This window comes from Microtus pennsylvanicus, chromosome 7 (genome assembly GCF_037038515.1).
Source record: "Microtus pennsylvanicus isolate mMicPen1 chromosome 7, mMicPen1.hap1, whole genome shotgun sequence".
Classification (NCBI taxonomy): domain Eukaryota; kingdom Metazoa; phylum Chordata; class Mammalia; order Rodentia; family Cricetidae; genus Microtus; species Microtus pennsylvanicus.
The window spans coordinates 58,591,493-58,614,809 of NC_134585.1; the positions used below are offsets into that span (position 1 = coordinate 58,591,493).

The 23,317-nt window shown below is 44.1% G+C and overlaps 1 protein-coding gene across 1 annotated transcript in view; it reads left to right on the forward strand.

Moving 5' to 3' along the window:
- Plcl2 (phospholipase C like 2) overlaps nt 1-23,317 on the forward strand; it is a 192,686-nt gene that overhangs the window by 162,911 nt on the left and 6,458 nt on the right. The window contains exon 6 of the mRNA XM_075980960.1: nt 14,594-14,703. Within this exon, the coding sequence (XP_075837075.1) occupies nt 14,594-14,703 (110 nt within the window). The remainder of the gene's footprint in view (nt 1-14,593; nt 14,704-23,317) is intronic.

The following is a 23,317-nucleotide window of genomic DNA, read 5'->3' on the forward strand; positions in this document are numbered from 1 at the left end:
GCTATTCATAAACACCGTTTAATACCAACTGACTAGTGAAAATTAGTGAAAGCTTTGGGATACCAAGAGGTAGCAAGGCCAACAGCATTCCTTGCTCTTTTCTGCCCCCTTCTGTCATTCCTTTGTCACTAATACATGAGTATAAGGGAAAGGATCACAAAGGACAGCTCATTCACAGGACAGTTAGCAAGCAGCTGGTCTCTCTATCCCATGACTCTGGCACATCATCTTTACTCAGCCTTGACATCACCCTTTGCACCAGTGAAGCTTCAGAGGAAAGTCCAAACCTCCTGGAGTTACCGTCCTTCTAAAATACCGCGCAGGAATGAGTTATCATGAGCACACTACAGTTTGAGCATGTCTCTTCCCAGGGAAAAGTGGAGAAGACCTTCTGTTGCATCCTTGGCCCCGTGTCTTTTCCCTCCTCCCTCACGGGGACAGGGACAGCTCAGAAGCAGACATAGACTCCTTTTTTGTATGTAACTTCCATTAGTGATGTTCCTCTCTTGGAATAAACAAAGGGGAGGGAAGTTGCGGGGGTGAGGTGGGAGGTGGAGCTTGTCCTTCCTGGGGCACATGCGCTGTGATCAAATTCCAAAGCTCTACTGTTTGGCCATGTCTTTCTCTGCTCTCCTTTGTAAATACAGTCTCTGAACACATCCTTTCCATTTAAATAACAACTTGATGGTTTCCACGGCTGCTGAATATGAGGTCAGGTGTAATCCTCCTTAGCTTTTAGCTCTGCCTCTTGGGTAAAGAACTGCTTTGGTTGCTGTGTCTATTATAACTGCCTGGTACAGCCAAGAACCATAATTTAAGTCCACAAGCAAGTCACAGTTTCTCACACAAAGACTAGGATGTTTTGAAAATTACCACATGCCAATAATAGGTATCATCAGATCCAAGATAAATTATATTAACCTAGATGATTTCTGAGGACCTAGATTTTCAAATGAAAATCCTCATAATGAAATCATTACAGTATAATATAATATCATGTGATGTAACATCACATACAGCATACCCCAACATAATATAAGAAGGATCATAACTGCTGAAGGATGGAACATTTTAGGTGAGCAAAATTTAGAGGGCTTGATCATGAAGCCAAGCTTGGGGTAGAGGTGAGAACTATGTAAACCAGGCTTCCATCCAGTGGGGGAGCTGCTGGAATAGGAGAGTCCTGGGAAGAAAGGGCTGGGAAGAAGTGCCGGAAGTACTGGGACAGGATTCATTCTGTCAACTTCACACAGTCCAGAATTCCGTGGGAGCTTGTCTATATCAGGCTGGCCTGTGGGCGTGTTTCTTAGAAATGGTCTCTATTCCACATTAATTTGTAAGAGATCACCCGTTATTGAGTCTGAGTCCTGAGTTGTATGAGAGTAAAGAAAGCCAGATGGGCGCTAGGTACACATGCAGTTGTTTCTCTCTGCTGGTGGCTGGAGCTCTGATGGGATTGGCTGCTTCAGGCTCCTGTAACTCCCATGCAGGGGTACACTGTGACCTGGAACTGTGAGCTGTATAAACCTTTTCCCCTTAAGCTGCGTACTGCACATATTTTATCACAGCACGGAGAGGAAGCTGGGCAATTATGAAAGCTTAGCAGCGTCTTTACACCAATGGCTGACCTCACTCCACCTTGTCTTCCTCTGTAGTGGTCATGACCTTCTAGCACACCTTGTATTTGTAGACAGTGTCTGTTTTCGTTGGTTTAAGGTGCAAAGTCCTCAGGCTTTTTGTTCATAGCACACTCCTGACACCAAGAGCAGTGTCTGGGAAGCACGCACAGAGTCACGTGACAGATGAGGCTGCGATACAGGCAAAGGGCTACTGAACTCTAAGTCAGCAAACATGGTTATTAGACACAATGAACAATTTCTTTGTGGCCCAAGCTAACTATGTGAAGGTAAGGTTGATAGTATTTACTAATAAACTGCTTATGGGTAATAGGATAGAAAGAGGGGAATGAGAATGACTTAAGATCTTTGTCCCATCCTTGAGAGACAAAACTGCTTTTTACCACTGTAGGAGACGTGGGCAGTGTGAGCAGAGAAAGATGAGGGCTTGTTTGGGGTTAAGCTGCATGTGACAGGCCTGGCTGATTTCCCAGTGTGGGGTTGAGAAGAGCGGTCTAGACTGGAGGTAACAAATCTGGAAACCATTACCACAAGTGCGACTGTGGGCTGACGCTGTGGAAACCTGACCCCCCAGAGCTTCTATGTCAGGAGAGGTACAGCAGCCTGAGTGTCCATGGAGGAAGCTGACACCCTCCATCAGATCAAAGTTGAAGGCACCTCAGCACCCACTACATGCACCTTGTGATAGCTTGGTGAGGGTGTCGGGGAAATCTCATGCCTGGCATGTGAGTTGGGTTCAAAGTTAGGAAAGTCATATGAGAAATTTCAGAATTGCAAAATGCATCTATTTTGAGTCAGTAATTCTACTTTTTAGAGTCTTTGTAAAGATATGATTATATACTTAGCAAAGTTTTCTTTGTAATGTTGAGAACAATCTAAACATCCAACAAGAAGGCCCTGCTAAGATAACGTTATACATCTGTATAATGAACATTAGATATAATGTATGTGTGTGCATGTATGTATATATGTTTATTCACATACTTACATGTATATGTAAAAATATGCACATGCTGATTCTATAAATATGCATGTTATTTATAGTATTTATTTTATAAGAAGGGTCTAGAAGAACAGAGCCTAAGGCTGTGGTACATCCTCTGTAAGGGTTCCTCAGAGGTAACAGCTCTGCTAGAGAGGAACTTGAAAATTGATAGATGGAGAAAGGAAAGGCACTTTCTGTGTATTGGTTATGCAGCTTCACTCACCTAGAGTCACCCAGATGGGAAATGCTGGCAGAGGAAGAGAGCTGCATGGAACTCATTCACAAATCGCACTGCTGTAGGCTTGGCATCACAGGGATCTTGCTATCCATCTGGTTTCAGGGCTATATTTAAGAGACCTGGTTTATCTATTCTATCTCATGTGGAATGAGATTTAACAGTTCAAAATCCATCTTAAAATAGTTTGGCTTTTGTTAGTGCCAAGATTGTTTTGGGAGGATGGCCAAGAAAAGGAGACTACTGACTGTAGCTGTTGGGAAGTAACAAGGTGTTTCCATCTCCACAGGATGGAGATGAGGTCCCTGTGCTCACCCATGCCCACAGCAGACCTCACCCTGAGCTGGGAGAGTTCTTGACCAAGGCTGTCTGTCTAAATGTACTGTGTGTAGACACTTAAAGACGATATTCAGAGAGCCACATTTGTTCACAGGCAGTGGGGCGCTGGGTTGCAGCCCTTAATACTGTTGGTGAGTTGACCTCTACTTAGGTCCTAACTATCCCTGCCATGTAGATCACATCTTCTAGGAAACAGCCCACTTTACCTAATTTAGAAAATGGAAGTGAATTGAAATTAGGCCATCTAGTTAAGTTTTGACAGGATTTAGAAATGTGTACTCTTTGATTTCGGTTGTCACTGTTTGAAACACACACAGATACTCTTGTGCCGATTTTGTTTGAAGAGAACTTTTTAGAACGGACAGCAAATTTCAGCTGAGAAATAATTGTTAGTATGGCTACAGCATTTCTGTCAGCAATTCACTGAACTCGCAGATACAGAATCCATGGAAGCAAAAACTTACTATACTTAATTCAGTAACTTCAATAGTTTCAGAGGCAAAATAAATCTAATCTTCAAGTACATCATTTTAAGATCAGTTTATCCCATGAGTGTTTGGCCACATGTTGTATACTGTATTTAATCTCCTGTGTTTTGAATTTATAGAAGAGACTAACCACTGTATTTAAAAGGTCACCTGCTTTGTATTTGATTATGAAAAATGGCTCTAGTTTTAGTGGGATGAGGAGATGATACCTTCTTCTGACTTGGCCGCATCTGCTTTCACAGCAAGAGCTGCTGCTTTGTGACTGTATTAAGTATATATGCACGTGTGTGTGTGTGTGTGTGTGTGTGTGTGTGTGTGTGTGTGTAGTATGTTGTGTACCTAGAAGTAATTAGGTTTTATTTAGTGTTATCTGTGATGAGAAGTATAAAACAATAGAAAATGAAATTTCTCTTTCGTATACTCCCATATAATTAGACACAGTTTCAAACACAGAGGTGCACATGCACACACATGTACACACATCCACATGAACACGCCCATATACCCTACACACTTGAAGAAAAACACTTCTTTTCCCATATAGTGTGTTTATAGATTATTTGGGAATTTCAGATAATGTATGTACCCTGATCACACTTCCCAGTCCTTCCAGGTCCACTTCCTGACCCTGGTGACTCTTCCCCTCCCCCCAAAAAAGAAGAAAAAGGAAGTAAGGAAGGAAATACACCAATTTGTATTGCCCATATACTCACTGGGGCGTGGCCAAACCCACAGTGGCCAGCCCCTTAAAGAAAACTGAGTCCTTCCCCACCCCCATGTCTGCCAGAGGCCACCAGTTGTGGAGAGCTACAATGTTTATGTAGAAGTCTAGTGGACATACTTTTATATGACTCTCCAGCTATAAGCTAAAAGTTTAAATACCTTGTGCAGTCTCCAGAACAGACTGATAGCCCTAACGTGGTTCTTTCTCGTGTGGCCTACGGTTTCCATCCCTTGAAGATCAGAATTAAACTCTTAGCCATCACCTGACTAGGGGTTTTCCATTCGCCCTTTCCTTAGTTCTCTTTATTAGACTGAGAACCATTCGGCAGGGTTTGTTTAGGTAGTGCACCAGAAGTAAAATGGCATACTGTTCTTTCCCAAGAACAGGCTATGGGACCAAAGGAGTCTAATAGTAGGATTTAGGGGCATAGAACAGCCAGGACTTAAAAACAGTCCTCCCCTCCCACACTGGAGACGTGGCTCCATGGTTAAAGAGCTGGTGCTATTCTCCCAGAGGTCTTGAATTTGTTTGCCAAGTACTTCTGTAACTCCCCTCCAGGAGAACCCAGTGTCTTGGCTCTTCAGACACCTGCGCTTAGATGTACATAACCACTCCCCCGCCCAAACACACAATTTAAAAAATAATTTTTTAAAGAGTAGATATCCTAGGTCCAGCAGGTTCTCTGTGTGAGACCCTGACCATTTGCTGACTTCTGTGCTTAGTCTCCTCTAAGTATAGATCTGTGTATCTCTCTGTGGTTGTGTAATGTGTTCTCAGCCTGCAAACTTGGATGCCTTTAAACAAGCTGACTGTTGAACAGCATAGCACATTGCATCGTGTCAGCCTTCCACAGGATCATGTCCTCATACATACAGTAATGTATTGTGTGTCAGCCTTCCACAGGACCAAGTCCTCATACATACAGTAATGCATCATGTCAGCCTTCCACGGGACCATGTCCTCATACATACAGTAATGTATTGTGTGTCAGCCTTCCACGGGACCATGTCCTCATACATACAGTAATGTATTGTGTGTCAGCCTTCCACGGGACCATGTCCTCATACATACAGTAATGTATTGTGTGTCAGCCTTCCACAGGACCATGTCCTCATACATACAGTAATGTATTGTGTGTCAGCCTTCCACAGGACCATGTCCTCATACATACAGTAATGTATTGTGTGTCAGCCTTCCACAGGACCATGTCCTCATACATACAGTAATGTATTGTGTGTCAGCCTTCCACAGGACCATGTCCTCATACATACAGTAATGTATTGTGTGTCAGCCTTCCACGGGACCATGTCCTCATACATACAGTAATGCATCATGTCAGCCTTCCACGGGACCATGTCCTCATACATACAGTAATGTATTGTGTGTCAGCCTTCCACAGGACCATGTCCTCATACATACAGTAATGTATTGTGTGTCAGCCTTCCACGGGACCATGTCCTCATACATACAGTAATGCATCATGTCAGCCTTCCACAGGACCATGTCCTCATACATACAGTAATGTATTGTGTGTCAGCCTTCCACAGGACCATGTCCTCATACATACAGTAATGCATCATGTCAGCCTTCCACAGGACCATGTCCTCATACATACAGTAATGCATCATGTCAGCCTTCCACGGGACCATGTCCTCATACATACAGTAATGTATTGTGTGTCAGCCTTCCACAGGACCATGTCCTCATACATACAGTAATGCATCATGTCAGCCTTCCACAGGACCATGTCCTCATACATACAGTAATGTATTGTGTGTCAGCCTTCCACAGGACCATGTCCTCATACATACAGTAATGCATCATGTCAGCCTTCCACAGGACCATGTCCTCATACATACAGTAATGCATCATGTCAGCCTTCCACGGGACCATGTCCTCATACATACAGTAATGTATTGTGTGTCAGCCTTCCACGGGACCATGTCCTCATACATACAGTAATGCATCATGTCAGCCTTCCACGGGACCATGTCCTCATACATACAGTAATGTATTGTGTGTCAGCCTTCCACGGGACCATGTCCTCATACATACAGTAATGCATCAGGTCAGCCTTCCACGGGACCATGTCCTCATACATACAGTAATGTATTGTGTGTCAGCCTTCCACGGGACCATGTCCTCATACATACAGTAATGCATCATGTCAGCCTTCCACGGGACCATGTCCTCATACATACAGTAATGCATCATGTCAGCCTTCCACGGGACCATGTCCTCATACACACTTAGAATTAACTCTAGCCTCTGACTTTATATGGTGGCAGTATGCTGAAAAACCCTGGTCTCTTTGTCTCTCCCTGTCTCTCCGTGTCTGCCTCTGACTATCTGTGTGTCTGTGTGCAAGACAGAAGACTAATTCAGGTATTGTTCCTCTGACACCACTTTAAATAAAAAATAAGACAGGTACTCTTTATTGCCTGGGCTTATGAAGTAGATCAGGTTGGCTTGCCTGCATGGCCCAGGATCCCCCAGTCTCTGTCACCCCCTCCCCCGCCAGCACTGGGATTACAAACAAGGGCCATCACACCTGACCCTTCTACATGGATTCTGGGGAACAAACTGAGTCCTTCTGCTTGCATAGCAAGTGCTTTGCTGGCTGCACCACCTGCTCTGCCCTCTTCTGCCTCCTTAGCAGGTGTTCCATGGGGTCATTTTCCTTTAAAGAAAACACGACTACCTTGTGCTTTCAGTAGAGTCTGCCGTGTAGTTTAAACCAAACTAGTGTTTGGGGCACTGCCTAGTAGGAAAAATGTAATTATTTTGTCAACAACCAACTCCAAGATAATGTGACAAATTATGTGTGGCTCTACAATGTACAAAATTATGACAGATGTGTTCTGGAAGAGTGTTTGGAAGCTAAGCAGACACAAGGAGATAGACCTTGTTCCTGAGAGAAAAAGAGCTGTGTTCCTTTCTCCCATTACTGTTGACCTGGTTTCTGTTTCTGAACGTGAAGATTCCCCCACAGCAGGATGCTTACCCCTGCCTCCACACAGGGCCACAGCAGACTCTGTTACTCTCCACAGTGTGCTCTTTAGAACGTCAAGACTATTTCGTACACAATTTAGAACTTCTCAATACAGATTTTGCAGATGAGTATCATAGAAGTAATTTTCTCAGGTTAAACAAAATTCCAGTTATCTTCAAACTACCTGTGTTTTATTATCTCTAATCTTAAGAAAAATACTTGAGTCTTTAGGCTGGAAAGTGCCATGTTTCAGTTCCTAATGCTGCAAATGAGGGGGCAGGCACCCAAAACAGACTTTTTTTTTTTTGATGTGCATCTTTCCCCACTGGTAATAGCCCAGAGGTGTCTGCTGATGGATTGTCACCAGCTGTTTCTGGTCTTCTTATCCCAGAAGAAGCTACTTTGGGTAGTTCTTCATCTTCCTGTCCTACTAAACAGGCCTTATGAAAACCTGTGTGGGTGCTACCGCTGTGTGCCACAGTTGAGGGGCTGTCACTAAACAGATGCAGTCGTCATTGGTGAGCATAGAGGGGACTTTCATGCCTCTTGGGTTCCTAGCGTAGCTAATAGGAAGAGGAGAATAGGAACTGTCTTCCACCAGCTGACCCAAGAGAAGCCCCCAGAGTAGCAGTGTTGTTTCTGGACCGAGAGATATAAACTGAGAGGCCTGGGGCCAGCCTGCCAGCACTCATCACTGAGCTGTTCTGCCTGCTCCCTGCCTGTGTCCCAGGCTCGGAGCGAGGGGCACTTAGCACATAGCCGTATTTCACAGAGCTTCATGTGGGAGGGGTTGACCAGTTCTCTTGTTTTGTATGATTTCTTAAGTAAAAGCATGATGTTCTTTCTTAGTGTGATGGTTTAAAAGAAATTGGCCTCCCAAGGAAGTGGAACTACTAGGAGGTGTGGCCTGTTCGGGGAAGGGTGTCACTGTGACGGTGGACTTTGAGGTCTCATAAAAGTTCAAGCCACACCTAGTGAAACTTGAGACTCTTTACTTCCTGTTGCCTACAAGTCAAGATATAGGACACTTGGCTTCTTCTACAGCACAATGTCTGTATGCTACCATGCCAACCATGATGATAATGGACTAAGTCTCTGAAAATGTAAGCCATCCCAATGAAATGTTTTTATTTTATAAGAGTTGCCACGGTCATGGTGTCTCTTCACAGCAAGAAAAACCCAAACTAAGGCACTTAGGTTTTCATATATGTAAATTTGTCTGATTACTTTTAGTTTGTTTTATTAGAATAAAATAATTTTAAATAACCCACTATTACAATTTATCTTAAGTTTTACATTGTACCACATGGACTTTCTTCCATATGGCATGCCTCCTAGAATAAAAATCTTAGTTGATATTACACATACACGTATTTTGGCTCTGGTTTCAAACAAAGTCATTGTTATATATTCTTGTGTCATCATTTTAATGCTATTGCCATCTTGGCTATATGATACCTAAAATCTTTGCCATTGGGTTATGAATGAATAGATATGCTGACTGCCTAACTACAGGTTTCTGTTCTCACTCTGCTGGGCATGCATCTTTACAGAGTAGTTGGTATGTCTAAGTAATGAGTTTTGGTAGCGTTTAGTATGACATGTATTCATGCTTACCGGTGGTATGTAATTAATAAATGTTATTTGCTGACCTTATCATGTTTTCATTTCAACAATCAAGAATTACTCTCATTATGCAAAATGATGAGATTTTTTTTGTTTTAATATTAGAGATAATTGACTACTAATCTACAGAAACAGGGAAGTGCTCTAAAACACTCACATGGCAAATGTTCCCACTTTCTTCTTGAAGTAACTGTTCCTCTTTAAGTTTCATGTTAGAATCTTAATAAGTGAAAACATTGTTGAAGATAAGTTAAAACTTCATGTCTTTGTGAGGTAAACAGTGAGTAGAAAGAAAAATGTAGATTCTTGCCTGCCCCTCCCCACCTACTTCCTATCCACCCTTCTCTTGAAGTTCAGACAAAGTTTACAGTCTTGTAATCCTAGATCTTGAGCCTGGCTCCAGTGTGTACCTGCTGCACATGCTCTCGAGTCTGTCCCAGCTTCCTACTCTCCTGCTCCAGCTCTTCTCCAAGAAAACCTTGCTCTGCCTTCTTGTTAGAGCCCTTCACAGCACTTGCTAAAAATGCTTATGGCTCTACCCATCCCAAATTCCTAAACCATAATCTTCCAGACGTAGAAAGTCTGCATGTTAGGTGCACTGGGGGTGATGAGGTTTGAGATTGTCTCCCGAGTCCTTGGACTCTCCAGTGAGGTCTGTCCCCATCCTCCTCTGACAAGCTGTGAAAGCCCCCCACACCCACTTCCCTGGCTGTCCATCAGCTACAGACTCATGCCACCACTTCTTCCTCCCTATGCCCTTTACTTCCCTCTGATTTAACAATGGGGGCTTTAGAGCTCTATCCAGTGTTCCAGTGTGGGTCTCTGTCTCTATCTCCATCCATCGCCAGATGAAAGTTCTAGGATGATATGCATGATATTCGTCAGTATTGCTCTAGGATAGGGTCATTTCAGGTTCCCTATCCTCAGCTGCCCAAGGAACTAACTGGGGGCCTCAGCTTGGGCACCTGGGAGCCCCTCTAGGGTCAAGTCTCCTGCCCATCCTAAAGTGGGTCCTTTAACTAAGAAATGGGGTTCCGTGCTCCCCTATCCAACCTTCCTTTATCCCGATCCTCCTGTTTCCCCAAGTCCCCCCTCCTTTCCTTCTACCTTTTCTCTCCCCATCTCCCCTTACCCCCATCCCACCCCACCCCCAACATCCCACTTTTCTCCCCGGCAATTTTGTCCACTTCCCTTATCCAAGAGGATAACTATATGTTTTTCCTTGGGTTCACCTTCTTACTTAGCTTCTTTAGATTCGCCTATTGTAGACTCCGTGACCCCTATTTATGGCTAGAAACCAATTATGAGTGAGTACATCCCATGTTCTTCTTTTTGGGTCTGGGATACCTCACTCAGGATAGTGTTTTCTATTTCCATCCATTTGCATGCAAAATTCGAGAAGTCATTGTTTTTTACCGCAGCGTAGTACTCTAATGTGTATATATTCCATACTTTCTTCATCCATTCTTCCATTGAAGGGCATCTAGGTTGTTTCCAGGTTCTGGCTATTACAAATAATACTGCTATGAACATAGTTGAACAAATGCTTTTGACATGTGATAGAGCATCTCTTGGGTAAATTCCCAAGAGTGGTATTGCTCGGTCGAGGGGTAGGTTGATCCCGAATTTCCTGAGAAACTGAAACACTGACTTCCACAGTGGTTGCACAAGATTGCATTCCCACCAGCAATGGATGAGGGTACCCCTTCCTCCACAGCCTCTCCAGCACAGGGAGCAGAAGGAGGGAGAACATGAGCAAAGAAGTCGGGACCACGAGGGGTGCACCCACCCACTGAGACAGTGGAGCTGATCTACTGGGAGCTCACCAAGGCCAGCTGGACTGTTACCAAAAAAAGCATGGGATAAAACTGGACTCTCTGAACATGACGAACAATGAGGGCTGATGAGACGCCAAGGACAATGGCACGCGGTTTTGATCCAACGCAATGTACTGGCTTGGTGGGAGCCTAGCCAGTTTGGATGTTCACCTTCCTAGATATGGACGGAGGGGGGAGGACCTAGGACTTACCACAGGGCAGGGAACCCTGACTGCTCTTTGGACTGGAGAGGGAGGGGGAGAAAAGTGGGGGGAAAGGGAGAGGGGTGGGAGGAGGGGGAGAAGAATGGGAGGAGGGGGAGGGAAATGGGAGGCTGGGAGGAGGTGGAAATTTGTTTTTTTTTTCTTTCTTTTCTTTATTCTCCTTTTATCAATAAAAAAAAAGAAAAAAAACAATGGGGGCTTTAAAAACAGATCTGGGACAGGCTGTATGACTTAGTTTAACATTTTTGTTTATTAGAGAGTTTGCCCTATTCTTTAAACAGAATTATGAAAGTTTTATGAAAGGAGAAGGAACCCTATTTTTAAGTTTCTTAATAAGATAGGGTGCTTTTCATTGAATTAGTTCTTTGCTGTAAATATTTGGAAATAGGAAGTTACTTAACATCTAACCTAAGCAAGTCCTTTATGTCTACTGTGGAACAACAATCTTAAAAAAAGAACTGTGACTTGCTAGAGTAATTCCTGGTAAGTTATTGTTAAGGTGTGTGTGTACATGTTCTTATGAACATGTACATATATGAGTGTGCGTGTGTATGGAAGACAGACGTCACCCCCAGTTCTTTAGCCACCGTTCACTAGTTTTTGAGACAGTGTGACTTACTGGTCTGGAGCTCATCAATTAGACAAGTCTAACTTTCCAGCTAGTCCCAGGGATCCCTGTCTCCACTCCTCACGTACAAGATCACAAACACACATCATCACAGGACTTTTTTTTGTGCACAGTTTCTCACAAATGCATGTGCTATCACACCTGGCTTTTGCACAAGTTCTGGAGATCACACGTGGGTCTTTATGCTTGCATAGTGTCTTAGGGTTTCTTTTACTTAGAAGAGATGCCATGACCACAGCAACTCTCATACAGGAAAACTCTTACTTGAGGTGATGACTTATAGTTCATTATCATCGGGACAGGGAGCATGGTGGCATGCAGGCAGATATCTTGATCAAAAGGCAACAAGAAGTGGACTGTGACATTAGGAGAAGCTTGAGCACAGGAAACCTCGAAGTCCACCCCATAGTGATACACTTTCTTCACCAAGATCACACCTACTCCAACAAGGCTACACCTCCTAATAGTACCACTCCCTTTGGGGCCATTTTCCTTCAAACCACTGTTTCCACTCTCTGGCCTCCAAAATATTATAGCCATAGCATAATGCAAAAATGCATTCAGTCTAACTTCAAATGTCCCCATAGTCTATAACAGTCTCAAACTTATTTAAAAGTATAAAGCTCAATGTCTCTTCTGAAATGTATATAGTCTCTTAACTGTAAAATAAAAATAAAAAAGCAGATCAATACTTCCAACATATAATAGCACAGGATATACATTACCATTCCAAAATGTAAGAAAGAGATAGCAAGGAAATACTGGACCAAAGCAAGACTGAAAATCAGCCTGGCAAACTCCAAACTCTGCATCTCCATGTCTGATGTCTGAACGCTCTTCAGATCTCCAATTCTGTTCAGCTTTGTTGACTGCAACACACTTCTTTCTTTTGTGCTGGTTTCCACTCCCTGTTAGCAGCTCTCATTGGCATGGTTCTGGCATCTCCAACATCTTGGGAACTCCAAGGTAATCCAGGCTTCACCTTCACAGCTTCACACAATGACATCTCTGGGCCACCACTCGGGGACACCCCTGACACATGCCTATCTTCAAAGGCTTTCCTTAGACACAGAGGGAGACTCCATAGCCCATTTCTTCTCTCTTGAGTTCAAAATCCAGAACCACATGGCTAAAGCTACCAAGTTCTGCTGCTTTTGGGGACTGGAACATGGCCCCCCTTTTTAATTACATGCTCACCAGCTTTTGGTTATCCGTGGTTTTCATCACTGCCTAAACTTGGTTGTCCTGGAACTTGATCTGTAGATCAGGCTGTCCTCAGACTCAAAGATCTGCCAGCCCCTGCCTTCTTAGTGCTGGGATTAAAGGTGTGCACCACCACACTCGCCTCTAAGCTTAGCTGGGTAAGGTCTTGCCCTCACTGCAGCCCCATGTATCAGTTTCTGATTAATGTGTACAGACACTAAGAAATAACGTTGTCATTCACTGTATGGAGCTGTTTTGAAGTGGTGTCACGTAGGAAGGGAATTAGAAGATGGAACACTCAACCAACAGTGAAAGTAAACGGAACAGCACAGAAAGGCAGGTATAACAGCAGACACCTGCAGTCCCACCATTCTGGAGGCTGAGGTAGGAGGACTGAATTAAACTTGAAGGCCCAGTGAGATGGTTCAATGGTGAAAGGAATTTGCCACCAAGCCTGCCAACCTGAGTTTGGTCTGAGGACCTACATAGTGAAAGGAGAGAACCTACTTAAGCAAATTGTCCTTTCATGTGATGCTTGCACATGTAAACACACACACACACATGCACACACATGCTCAAATCACACAAGTACACAAATATATAAATGTAAAGAAAATGGATACCACTTTAAAAATAAGTAAATAATAAAACTCAAAGTAGGGCTGGTGATACATCTCATTATTACAGTGCTTGCTTCCTATGCATGAGACCCATACAGTGTCTTACCAGCTTTACAGTAATTATATATTCTTGTAAATGCAGTAACTAGCAGACATGCGCTTTCTCAGCGTCTGTCAGTAGGCACTGGTCAGCTCCACCCTGGCTCACCAACAGTTCAGGCCCTGTGACTGTGAAAGCGTAAGCAAGAGCTCTGCACTTGTGCAGTGAGCTGCACTGTGCACTGTGCACAGACAGAAATGAGACTCTGAGCAGCACGTGTGGAGAGGGAGGACTGTGGTGCACTGTGTATTTCTGTTGACACGGAGAAAGCACAGTGGAAGATTCGTCCCGTACACTAGAAATGAGCAGGAGGGCAGAGGTGGAGGACAGCGGGTGGGAGCAAGACCTACCTGAACATACCTTGATAGCCTTTGGAATTAGGTTAAGTTTTGAATAAATTTTGTAGATTTATTTTTGGAAAACATTTTTTTTTTAAAACAAAAGCACATACATACTGACACAAGCAAACAGCTAGCCAACAATTGAACCTGATTATGCTTTGTCTGTGAGAGAGCCACACAGATGACAAGACCTGCTCTAAGGACAAAAGTGATGGAACTAACTTCAGCTCAATAGTCTTACCAAAACTGACACTGACCTTTCCTGACAGGAAAAGTGTGTCTTTGCATCCTGTTCATTGCCTGTGCCAGTGTTGGGTCCTCAGTAGAGATGACCCTAGATGCCTATGTCAGTTTTAGCTCCTTTTCTGGTTGTGGGCAGCCTATCTAAAAGAAGCAGGTGCAAATGACAATTGTAGACCTGCGAGGAACATTCACTGGCCTCAGAGATACTCTCCATCTCTCGATGTGTGGAATCTCCCATCTTTCCTCCCTTACAGTCTTAAATAGACACATTGATGGAATTCCAGTGCATCTTGGGATTGTTGTAGATATGCCTAGAAAATACATGTTCCCAGTTCATTGCCTCCCATAGGATGGGGAAGTAATAACCTCCATTTGTTTTTATTTCTCTCAGCCATGGAATTCCATGAACACTTGCACAGCATAGGCACCAAGGAGGGACTGAAGGAACGGAAATTGCAGAAGGCGGTGGAGAGCTTTACTTGGAATATTACAATCTTAAAGGTACTGTATTTGTTACTTTTCTGTTGCTATGGTAAAATACCACAACAAAGGCAACTTATAGAATTTATTTTTCTTACCATCCAGAAGGATGAGTCCCTTAAAGCAGGGATGCTCAGTAGCAAGCAGGTATGAACAGAGCTGGAGCCTGGGAACTCATATCCTCAACCACAAATATGAAACAGAGCAGTCTGAAGTGAGACAAGGCTGTAAAACTTCAAAACCCAGTCCCAGTGACATATGTCCTTCAGCATAGCAGTGCCTTCTAAACCTCCCCACAGTGCCTCCGGCGGGAAGGGAAGTGCCTGTGCCTGTGGAGGGTATATCTCATTTCAGCCATCACATTCCAGTCTCTCATTTCCATGGGCTTATGGCCATAGCGTAATATAAAATGGATTTAGTATAACTTCAGAAGTCCCCATAGTCTTTCACAGTCTTGACATTTTAAAGTCTCCTTGAGGTTCAAAGATAATTTCTACTATAACCCCTGTAAAATAAAACATAAGATTATATACATCCAACATATAATGGCATGGAATATACATTACCTTTTCAAAAGGGAGGAATGGGGACATGGGGGGAAATACCTGCAAGATCTAGCAGGTGGAATGCCAAGTCCTATGGCTTCATGTCCACTTTCAGGAATTTTAATTTTAAGGGGTTTAGATGGCTCCTCCCCTCCAGCTTTGCTGGAGTTCACTCAGAATTCACTCGGGTTGATTCCGTGCCCTGTATGCAGCTCTCCTGGTACCCCACAGCTCTGTCGTCTCTACCCCCTTGTGATCTCCACTGCATCCCAAGCTTTCCTTTCCGAGCTTCATGCGAGGGCTTCTCAGGGCCTTTACAAAGGTGTCCCCTGCCCGTGTTGTGTGGCTCTGACACTGGAGGAGAAGACCCAGCTCTGCTTCACTCTTGCATCCTGTACGCGTCAAAACCCAGCGCCATTTGGATGACACTGCCAAGTTTGGCTGCCAGCTTGGGATGGGCCCTGTGCCTTTAATCACATTAGCAGTCACTTTTATTCAGTTGCTTTCTTGGAATTGTTGGAGACTTAGCTGGGTGGGTCTTGCCCTGAAGACAGTCTTCCCTTTGTTCCAGCTCAGAGTGGGCCTAATCTGAAAGACCAATTGTCCTTGATAGTTGTGGCCTCTCTTCCAGCACAAACCTTGGCTGTAATATTAAGCTTCCCAGTCTTCTTTTTTTTTCTTGCTATATTTTATATTTCTTTCTGTCTTACTTGTACTTTTTCATAGAGGACCTGCATAAGCATTTTCAGCAGTAACGATGCCATAGACCCAACATGTCTTTAAATTTCTCCTGCCAAAAAAAAATTAGTCCTTTAATTTTTAAATTAGCCTCAGGACATGGGCAGATGGCAGCCAGATTCTTTGCTACAATATTTAAATTTCATGATATTTATAGGCAATATTGCTATATCTCTAAGCATTGTTGCTCTGTTCTGAGGTATCGCACTTGCCATTAATCTTGTCTGGTGTATGTAGTGGGTGCTGAGGAGAGAACACAGTAACTGTTGATGTTGGACAAGCTCTATTGCTGAATTGCACCATCAGCCCTTTCCTGTCTCATACCCATCAAGGCCGTCGCCTTTACTATCTATCTCACACTTACAATTGGCTTGGAGCTCCCTCTACCCCGGCTTCAGATCCCAACCTCAGTGACTGCCCTGAATTACACTCTACTCAGTTTCCTATCTCTGAACTGGCCCAGTGTCACCAGCCTCTTCTCTCCTTTCCTCCAGTTGTTTTATCCTCAGCTCCAAACATAGAACATAGAAGACCATCATTAAATTTGGACTTCCCTTGTTTGCTTGAGTGTAAGATAGAATTTTCTTTAGTATTTTCTTATAGTATTTTTATGGTTTCCAGTGTAACTGTTAAATGTTGTGTGGTGTTACATGTCTGTGATCACAGCACTCGGGGACTGGAGCAGGAAACCAACTGTGAGGCCATGTCAAAGGAGGTGGCAGAATTCCATGGTGGAAAACCCTGGTGCAGCTGGTTATCAGGAAAAAAACTTCTCTGAGACTAGAATGGATGAAAGGTGTTAGCACACACGGGAGATCATGAGAGACCTGAGGGAACTCTGGTAACAAAACACTGTATTCCTGCCCGGGTGGCCTGAAATGTCTGTGTCCCTCAGGGCCAGTGCTCTGCCTGCTCCGCTCTGTGCATCCCTGCGTTCTTCCTGCTCCTCTCTCCTGCTCATCCATCTACTGCTTTACTGCCCGGCCTCTCCTTGGCCCTCCATGATGTGATAAGTGTTGAAGGAGCTGCGGGCCTGCTTTTCGTCCCGCCCAGCTTCTGCACGGCTAGCTTTACACCAGAAATAACAACACACAAACTGTATTCTTTTAAACACTGTTTGGCCCATTAAGTCTAGCCCTTACAGGCTAATTCTCATATCCTGATCAACCCATCTCTAATAATCTGTGTAGCATCAGTCTTACCGGGAAAGATTCTAGCCTACGTCCATCCTGGGTCTGAGCTTCATGCCTCTGCCCGGGAGAGGGGAACATGGCCTCTGAGCTCACTTCCTCTTCCTCCCAGCATTCTGTTCTGTTTACTCCTCCCACCTATGTTTTAACCTATGAGACCAAGCAGTTTCTTTATTACTTAACCAATGACCTTCCTCCATCAGATAAGGGAGCCTCTATGGTGTTTGCTGGCCCAGCCAGGCATCCCACAGTGACAGACTCCTCGGATTAGCTTTTCCCCGGCACCAATCCACTGGTCCAAAGATAGCTACCTTCACTGGCTGTTCCAGGTTCCTACTGCTATGTAACAAAACTAGTGGCTTAAGATGGGCTCCCCCCACCCCGCCACAATTCTGTGATTAGCAAAAGTCAGCTGTGTGCTTTTCCTGACCCATGTGGTGTTGGCCAGAGCCACTCAGAAGACATTGTTTTGTTGGGAGCTCACCTGCCTTGAAAATAGGGACCATGGCTGGACTCTCACTTAAGGGCGGGTGCAGAGTGCTCGTATAGTGAGTGTTCAGTGGGTTAAAGAAGCTGATTCAAACCCAGCTGCCATCATGTGAAATGCCAGCTGGTTCCATGTCCTGCGCTCTTTGCCCTCAGAAACAAGGATAGGAGCAAAACTCCAAAAGCAATTAGAGACTTATTCTCTCTAGGAACATACGACTTTTGCCAAAAATAAGTCAATTGACCAGATGGTGTCTGTATAGACATAATCTAGATCTTCTTTGTTTATCCTAGGCCAGTACTTCCCTTAGAACCTTGCAGACTGTCTTAATGATGGTCTAGTGATGTCATGTGTTCCGGGTTTAGTTACTGTATTACTAGTGATGTCATGTGTTCCTGGTTTAATTACTGTGTTACTAGTGATGTCGTGTGTTCCCGGTTTAGTTACTGTATTACTAGTGATGTCATGTGTTCCTGGTTTAGTTACTGTGTTACTAGTGATGTCATGTGTTTCCAGTTTTTCTGGAAAGCTGTCTTGACTGGAAGCTAATTTCTAATTGAGTCGTGTATGAAAAGTAGTGTTCATCGTTGGGCAGGCTGCTCTTTCTGATCTGTTTTAAACACAGCACATCCCAGGGACCATACCAGTGCGCAGTGATTCCTCGGCTTCTGTGTGGTCCCACAGAATGTGCTGAGAGACCCCCCACATTCCCCGTGTGAGGGAAGGGTCCTGTGTGCTGCTTCTGGTACCCGCAGAGGTGTGGAGCTGGTCCCGGCCCACTCCTCCCCGTCTGTCACCTGAGTGTCTGTACTGTGCCATAGCCTGCCTGGCTGTGACACATCAGAGCCAATGAGAAAACACTGTGGTCGATACCTCCTCTGCAGTGCTGCCTAGGAACCTCCATCTGAAGTGCTGAAAGTAGGAAATTGCGTTCTCTAGAGAATGGCATTTTTTTCTTGATTTAAATTAAATTGATTTTTTATTTGAAATTTTATAGAGCTTTGGTAAGTTGGGGGATAACCAAAAATTAGATAAGAGCCCAGAGTGATGGTAAGAGTTTCAAGACTCAAAAGCAAAGATGAACCTGCTGCCCTTGTATGACCAGGATGCTGCACTGTAGAGTTGAATACGCCCTCCACTGCCTCTCCCAGGGCTGCTGTAGGATGTGAGGGGCAGCCAGAGAGCAGTGCCCTTTCCCTAGCAGTGCACGCTCACCCTGAGTCACTAGTGCCTGTGTGGGACCCACAGGATGGGAGATACACGGGCACATTTGGACAGTGCTCAGGCCTGGAGAGACGCCTGTGCCTGTTGCTATAGCTGCGAATTACTTGATGTTGGGTGACCTTGTTTCCATTGCGAGGTTTAGTGAGACTTCAGTGGAAAGTGGGCCTGACCAATAGGAGGCCTTCCTCTGGCTTCCCCAAGAGAGGGTGGTGAGGGATGCTCCCACAATCCCACCGTTGAAGTCACGCATTGCTCATTCAGCACACAAGAGCTGAAAGCTTCAGTATTTTAAGTCACAGAAAGCGTGTGTAGCTGCAGTGGCAACACAGAGTCCATTGAGATGGTGGGGATTCCGTTTCCTTTGCCTCAGTGAGTGAGGTTCAGCTTTCCTTAGGTGGGGCTCACATTTACCTGAAAGGAACACAAGACACACACGTAAGGAAGTAAGGTGTATTTCACTGTAATCTGCTCTTCAGATTCTGCCTTAGCCAAAGTCTCCCATTTGTCCAAATTCAGCATCCTTGCTATCAGATAGGAGCAGAAGAGTGTCTTCACAGACACATGAGACTGTCACGAGCAGTCTTTACAACACTGACTACAGCAGCTGACACAAGGCAGTCATTCAGTAAAGGGTGGCTAGTGTTCCCAGAAGGCTTTGCTCTTTTGTCTGACATAACTGAGCTTTGTGGTTTCAGACTTAGCACTGTCATTACGATCCAGAACCCTCTGAGCTACTTTCAATTGCAGCTGAAAGAAAGGTACTAAGACCGGAGCAATGGCTTGGAACTGACCACCCTTCCAGGAGACTCGATTTTGAGTCCGAGTACCTACATAGCAACTCACAAACATCTACAATTTCAGTTCCAGGTGGTCAGGCACCCTCTTCTGGTCTCCACAGGCACTGCACATACATAGCACACAGATGTACCTGTAGGCCATATACCCATACACATAAAAATAAATCTTTTCTAAAAAAAAAAAAAGAAAAGAAAACATTAAATAGTACCCATGTTTTTAAAAGGTCTTTTATTTATTTTATTTTTGTAATGTTTAAGTTTATTGCAGAGTTGAGAGGCAGGTTTCAAGGTCTCCCATATCCGTTGCGTTCATCACTCTGTATTATCAGCATCTCTGCCAGAGTGGTGCACTTTCTGGAGTCATCAGGGAGTCTACATCAACATTCCATTAATGCTTAAAGACCATATGGATACTAGAATTTGCTCAGTGTTGTGCCTCAAATAGATTGGAACAATCTGAAGTATAATATCTCATTATCTTGCCTACCCTTTTTTCAGTTCTCAAGATTGGGCTCGGGGTTTTACACATGCTGGGCAAGGACTGTAGCCTGAGCCACATCCCCAGCCTACTAGTAATAAAATTTATTTTTGGTTGTACACATTTAAGGTGTCTAACTTCACGTTTTGATTGTGCCCATTGTTGTATTGCACATGATCTACACGTGTGATCCGATGCTCTAAACAATATCTATGTTCTCCTGACATACCCTGATGTCTGCCACCCGCTGCTCTCCATTGTTTGTTCAGAGCTTTTGAAGGGGGCTTGGGCCTTCGGCTTGTAAGGTTCTAAATGCCTATGATGTAGCAAATTGAAGCATACTCACTTTGTAGATGAGTCTCCCATCTCCTAAAGCAGTGATCATAAAATACTTACTACAGACTTCATGGTGTGACTGCCTGCATAAAATGTGTAACCACTTCCTGCTATCTTGGCTGTGTGTGCTGTCACGAGATGTATGTTGGATTTTGCAGACTCCATTGTCTAGTTTGCTTTGCAGAAGATTCTCATGAGAAACGGCATAGCAGCTGCACTCACTGTGTGGCATCTCTGAGGGACACAGAAGCATGGCCCTCTTGCATGCAGATCTGCAGGATGGTAGGAAAATGAGATGCATACAGATGTAGTCACCAGGCAGGGGCAGCACATGGCTAGGCCTGAGTTTGTAACTGGGCTGAAGTCTGTCTTCCTGGGCTTTGGTGCTGTCTAGGCCTCAGCCTAAGTTGGCACTGTCCCTGGGGCGTTGATGGTATTGATAAGGATTGCCACAGTCTTCTGTGTTTCTAGTGGATAAGAAGGTCGAAGCAGAGGCTAGAGAGATGGCTCAGCAGTTAAGAGCACCAGCTGCTCTTCCAGAGGTCCTGAGTTCGATTCCCAACAACCACATGGTGGCTCACAACCGTCTATAATAGGATCTGATACCTTCTGGCATGCAGGCATATTTATAAATTAATAAACATAAAATTAATTAGGAAAAAGCAACAAAAAAGAAGGTCAAAGCAGGGTATTTTTATGTACACTTTGCTAGAAGCCCTAAGGAGAGGGACAAAAACAAATAATGCCAAAAATGTTTGGAAAGGCCTTAAGAAGTCATGTTATTTTAAATTTACCCAAAATAACATATAATACATACATGTCTATATACACACATACATGTGCTTTTAGAGACTATAATAGGATTCATTGAGGCTTCATCAAACACCCATGGTGTGGTTGTGTCTCTCTCTTCTTTCCTCCTGCATTATTCTCCTCATGTTTCCATTTCCCCTTCATGTTGCCTGTGTCCTGCTAGTCCCCTTCTCAGCTCCCCACTCCTGACCCCTGTGGTCCCTCTGTACTGTCCTGATTTCTGTGTTTATTCCGTGTTATATAATCACATATGAAGATTTGGAGCTAAAAAACACAGATGGGAGAGAACATGAGGTGTCTGTCTTTGCAGGTCATGGTTACATCACTCAATATAATCATTTCTAGGTCCGTGCACGTGCTCGTACATTTCACGCTTCTCTTCCTTAAAACTGGGTAGTACTCTAGAGTCTGTGTGGACCATGTTTCCATGGTTATCCTTTGAAGGACATTTAGGTGGTTTCAATTTTTTATCTATTGCAAATGGGGGACAGTGAACATTGCTAAGCAACTGTCTGTGGAGTGGAATGCCAGGTCCTTGAGACAGACACCAAGGGCTAAAGAAATGGGTCACATGGTGGTTTTAGTTTTAGCTTTCTGAGAACTCTCCACAGTGATTTCCAGAGTGGCTGCACCAGTTCCCAGCATCATAAAGAGTGAGTGAGGGTTCCTCTTCTCCAGAACGTTTTTGGGTGGAGAACCAGCAATTTTTTGTCCACTTTGCCACTCTGACTGGGATGAGATGATATCTCAAAAGTTGTTTTGATTTTCATTTCCCTGATTGCTAGGTACGGTAAACATTTTTTTTGAGATAGTTCTTAGATAATCGTGTGATTTTTGTCTTTAAGTTCATTTATATTATGTATTATATTTATCAGCTTATTCACCTTTAACTAACCCTGCATGATAAAGCCGTGGCTGATGTTCTTCTTTATGTTGTAGTGTTTTATTGAAGACTTCTGCATCTGTGTTTCCCAGGGGCAGCAGTCTGTAGCTTTGTCCATGTGTCTTTCCGTAGTCTGTGTGTTAGAGGGCTGCTTGCTTCATAGGGTGATCTTGGAGTTGAGGAGCTTAAGGAGTGTAGTGCATCACTGAATTCTGGTAGAATTCTTAGGGCGGCATCTTTTAGAGGTTATTTTGTGAGCTAAGTTTAGTAGAGTTCTTTTGAGATAAAAATCAAATAGAGTAAGTTACAAAATTCAAAACAGACTTTGAAACTGAGCGCAGTGTGAGTTTCTCATCTGAAACCACTATAAAGCAGCTTGCAGAAGTCTTCAAAATTGCTCACCCTTGGTCAGTGGGCAGCAGTGTTGTTAGAACTTCTTGTTCTGTAAAGGCTTCAGAATGGGGCTGTGAGCGCCACCTCAGTGAGTACTGCCTCTGTCAGACTCTGGTCTTCACAGTGGAGAGCTGAATGCGGTAGTTCATTTCAGAAACCACATGGACAGCATCAGGGCCAGGTACAGCTGCCCCCAAACTTAGATGTGTTGCCTGGGAGCCCGTTTTCTGCCTCATGGATAGTGGTTTGACACCTGATCAATCTGTTTCAGATGCCGTAATGACCCACCTAAATTTGGGTAACAAAAGCAGCCAAAAGCCCTGTTATTACACAGAATTCTGTGCTTTTCAGGGTCTTTATTTTTAAAACTCCTTTTATCATGTGGTAGGTCTATATATGCTAACAGAGAGCAGCAAAACCTGGTTTCTTATTCTCAATGTGCATTAAAAATAAAGTATTCCTCTGTCACAGGTACAAGCACAGAGAAAGGCAGAACTGAATGTTCTAGAGAAGAAACTGCATATCTTTGTTGTGCATTCATTCAGCTGTCCTCACTGACCCCTTACCAAGTAACTGCTAATGCCCTAGGCTCAGGGGTCCGCACACTCTCAAAGCCCCAGCCCAAAAGCGCCTCCGGTGGTTGTGAGTATGGAAAGCTACTCAGGAAAGGGCCCGGAGGGCTGTGGGCAGGAGTGCCAGTTCAGTTCTGGAAGGACTTATCAGTGTTGTGACCTGAAGGAGGCGCTGGTTC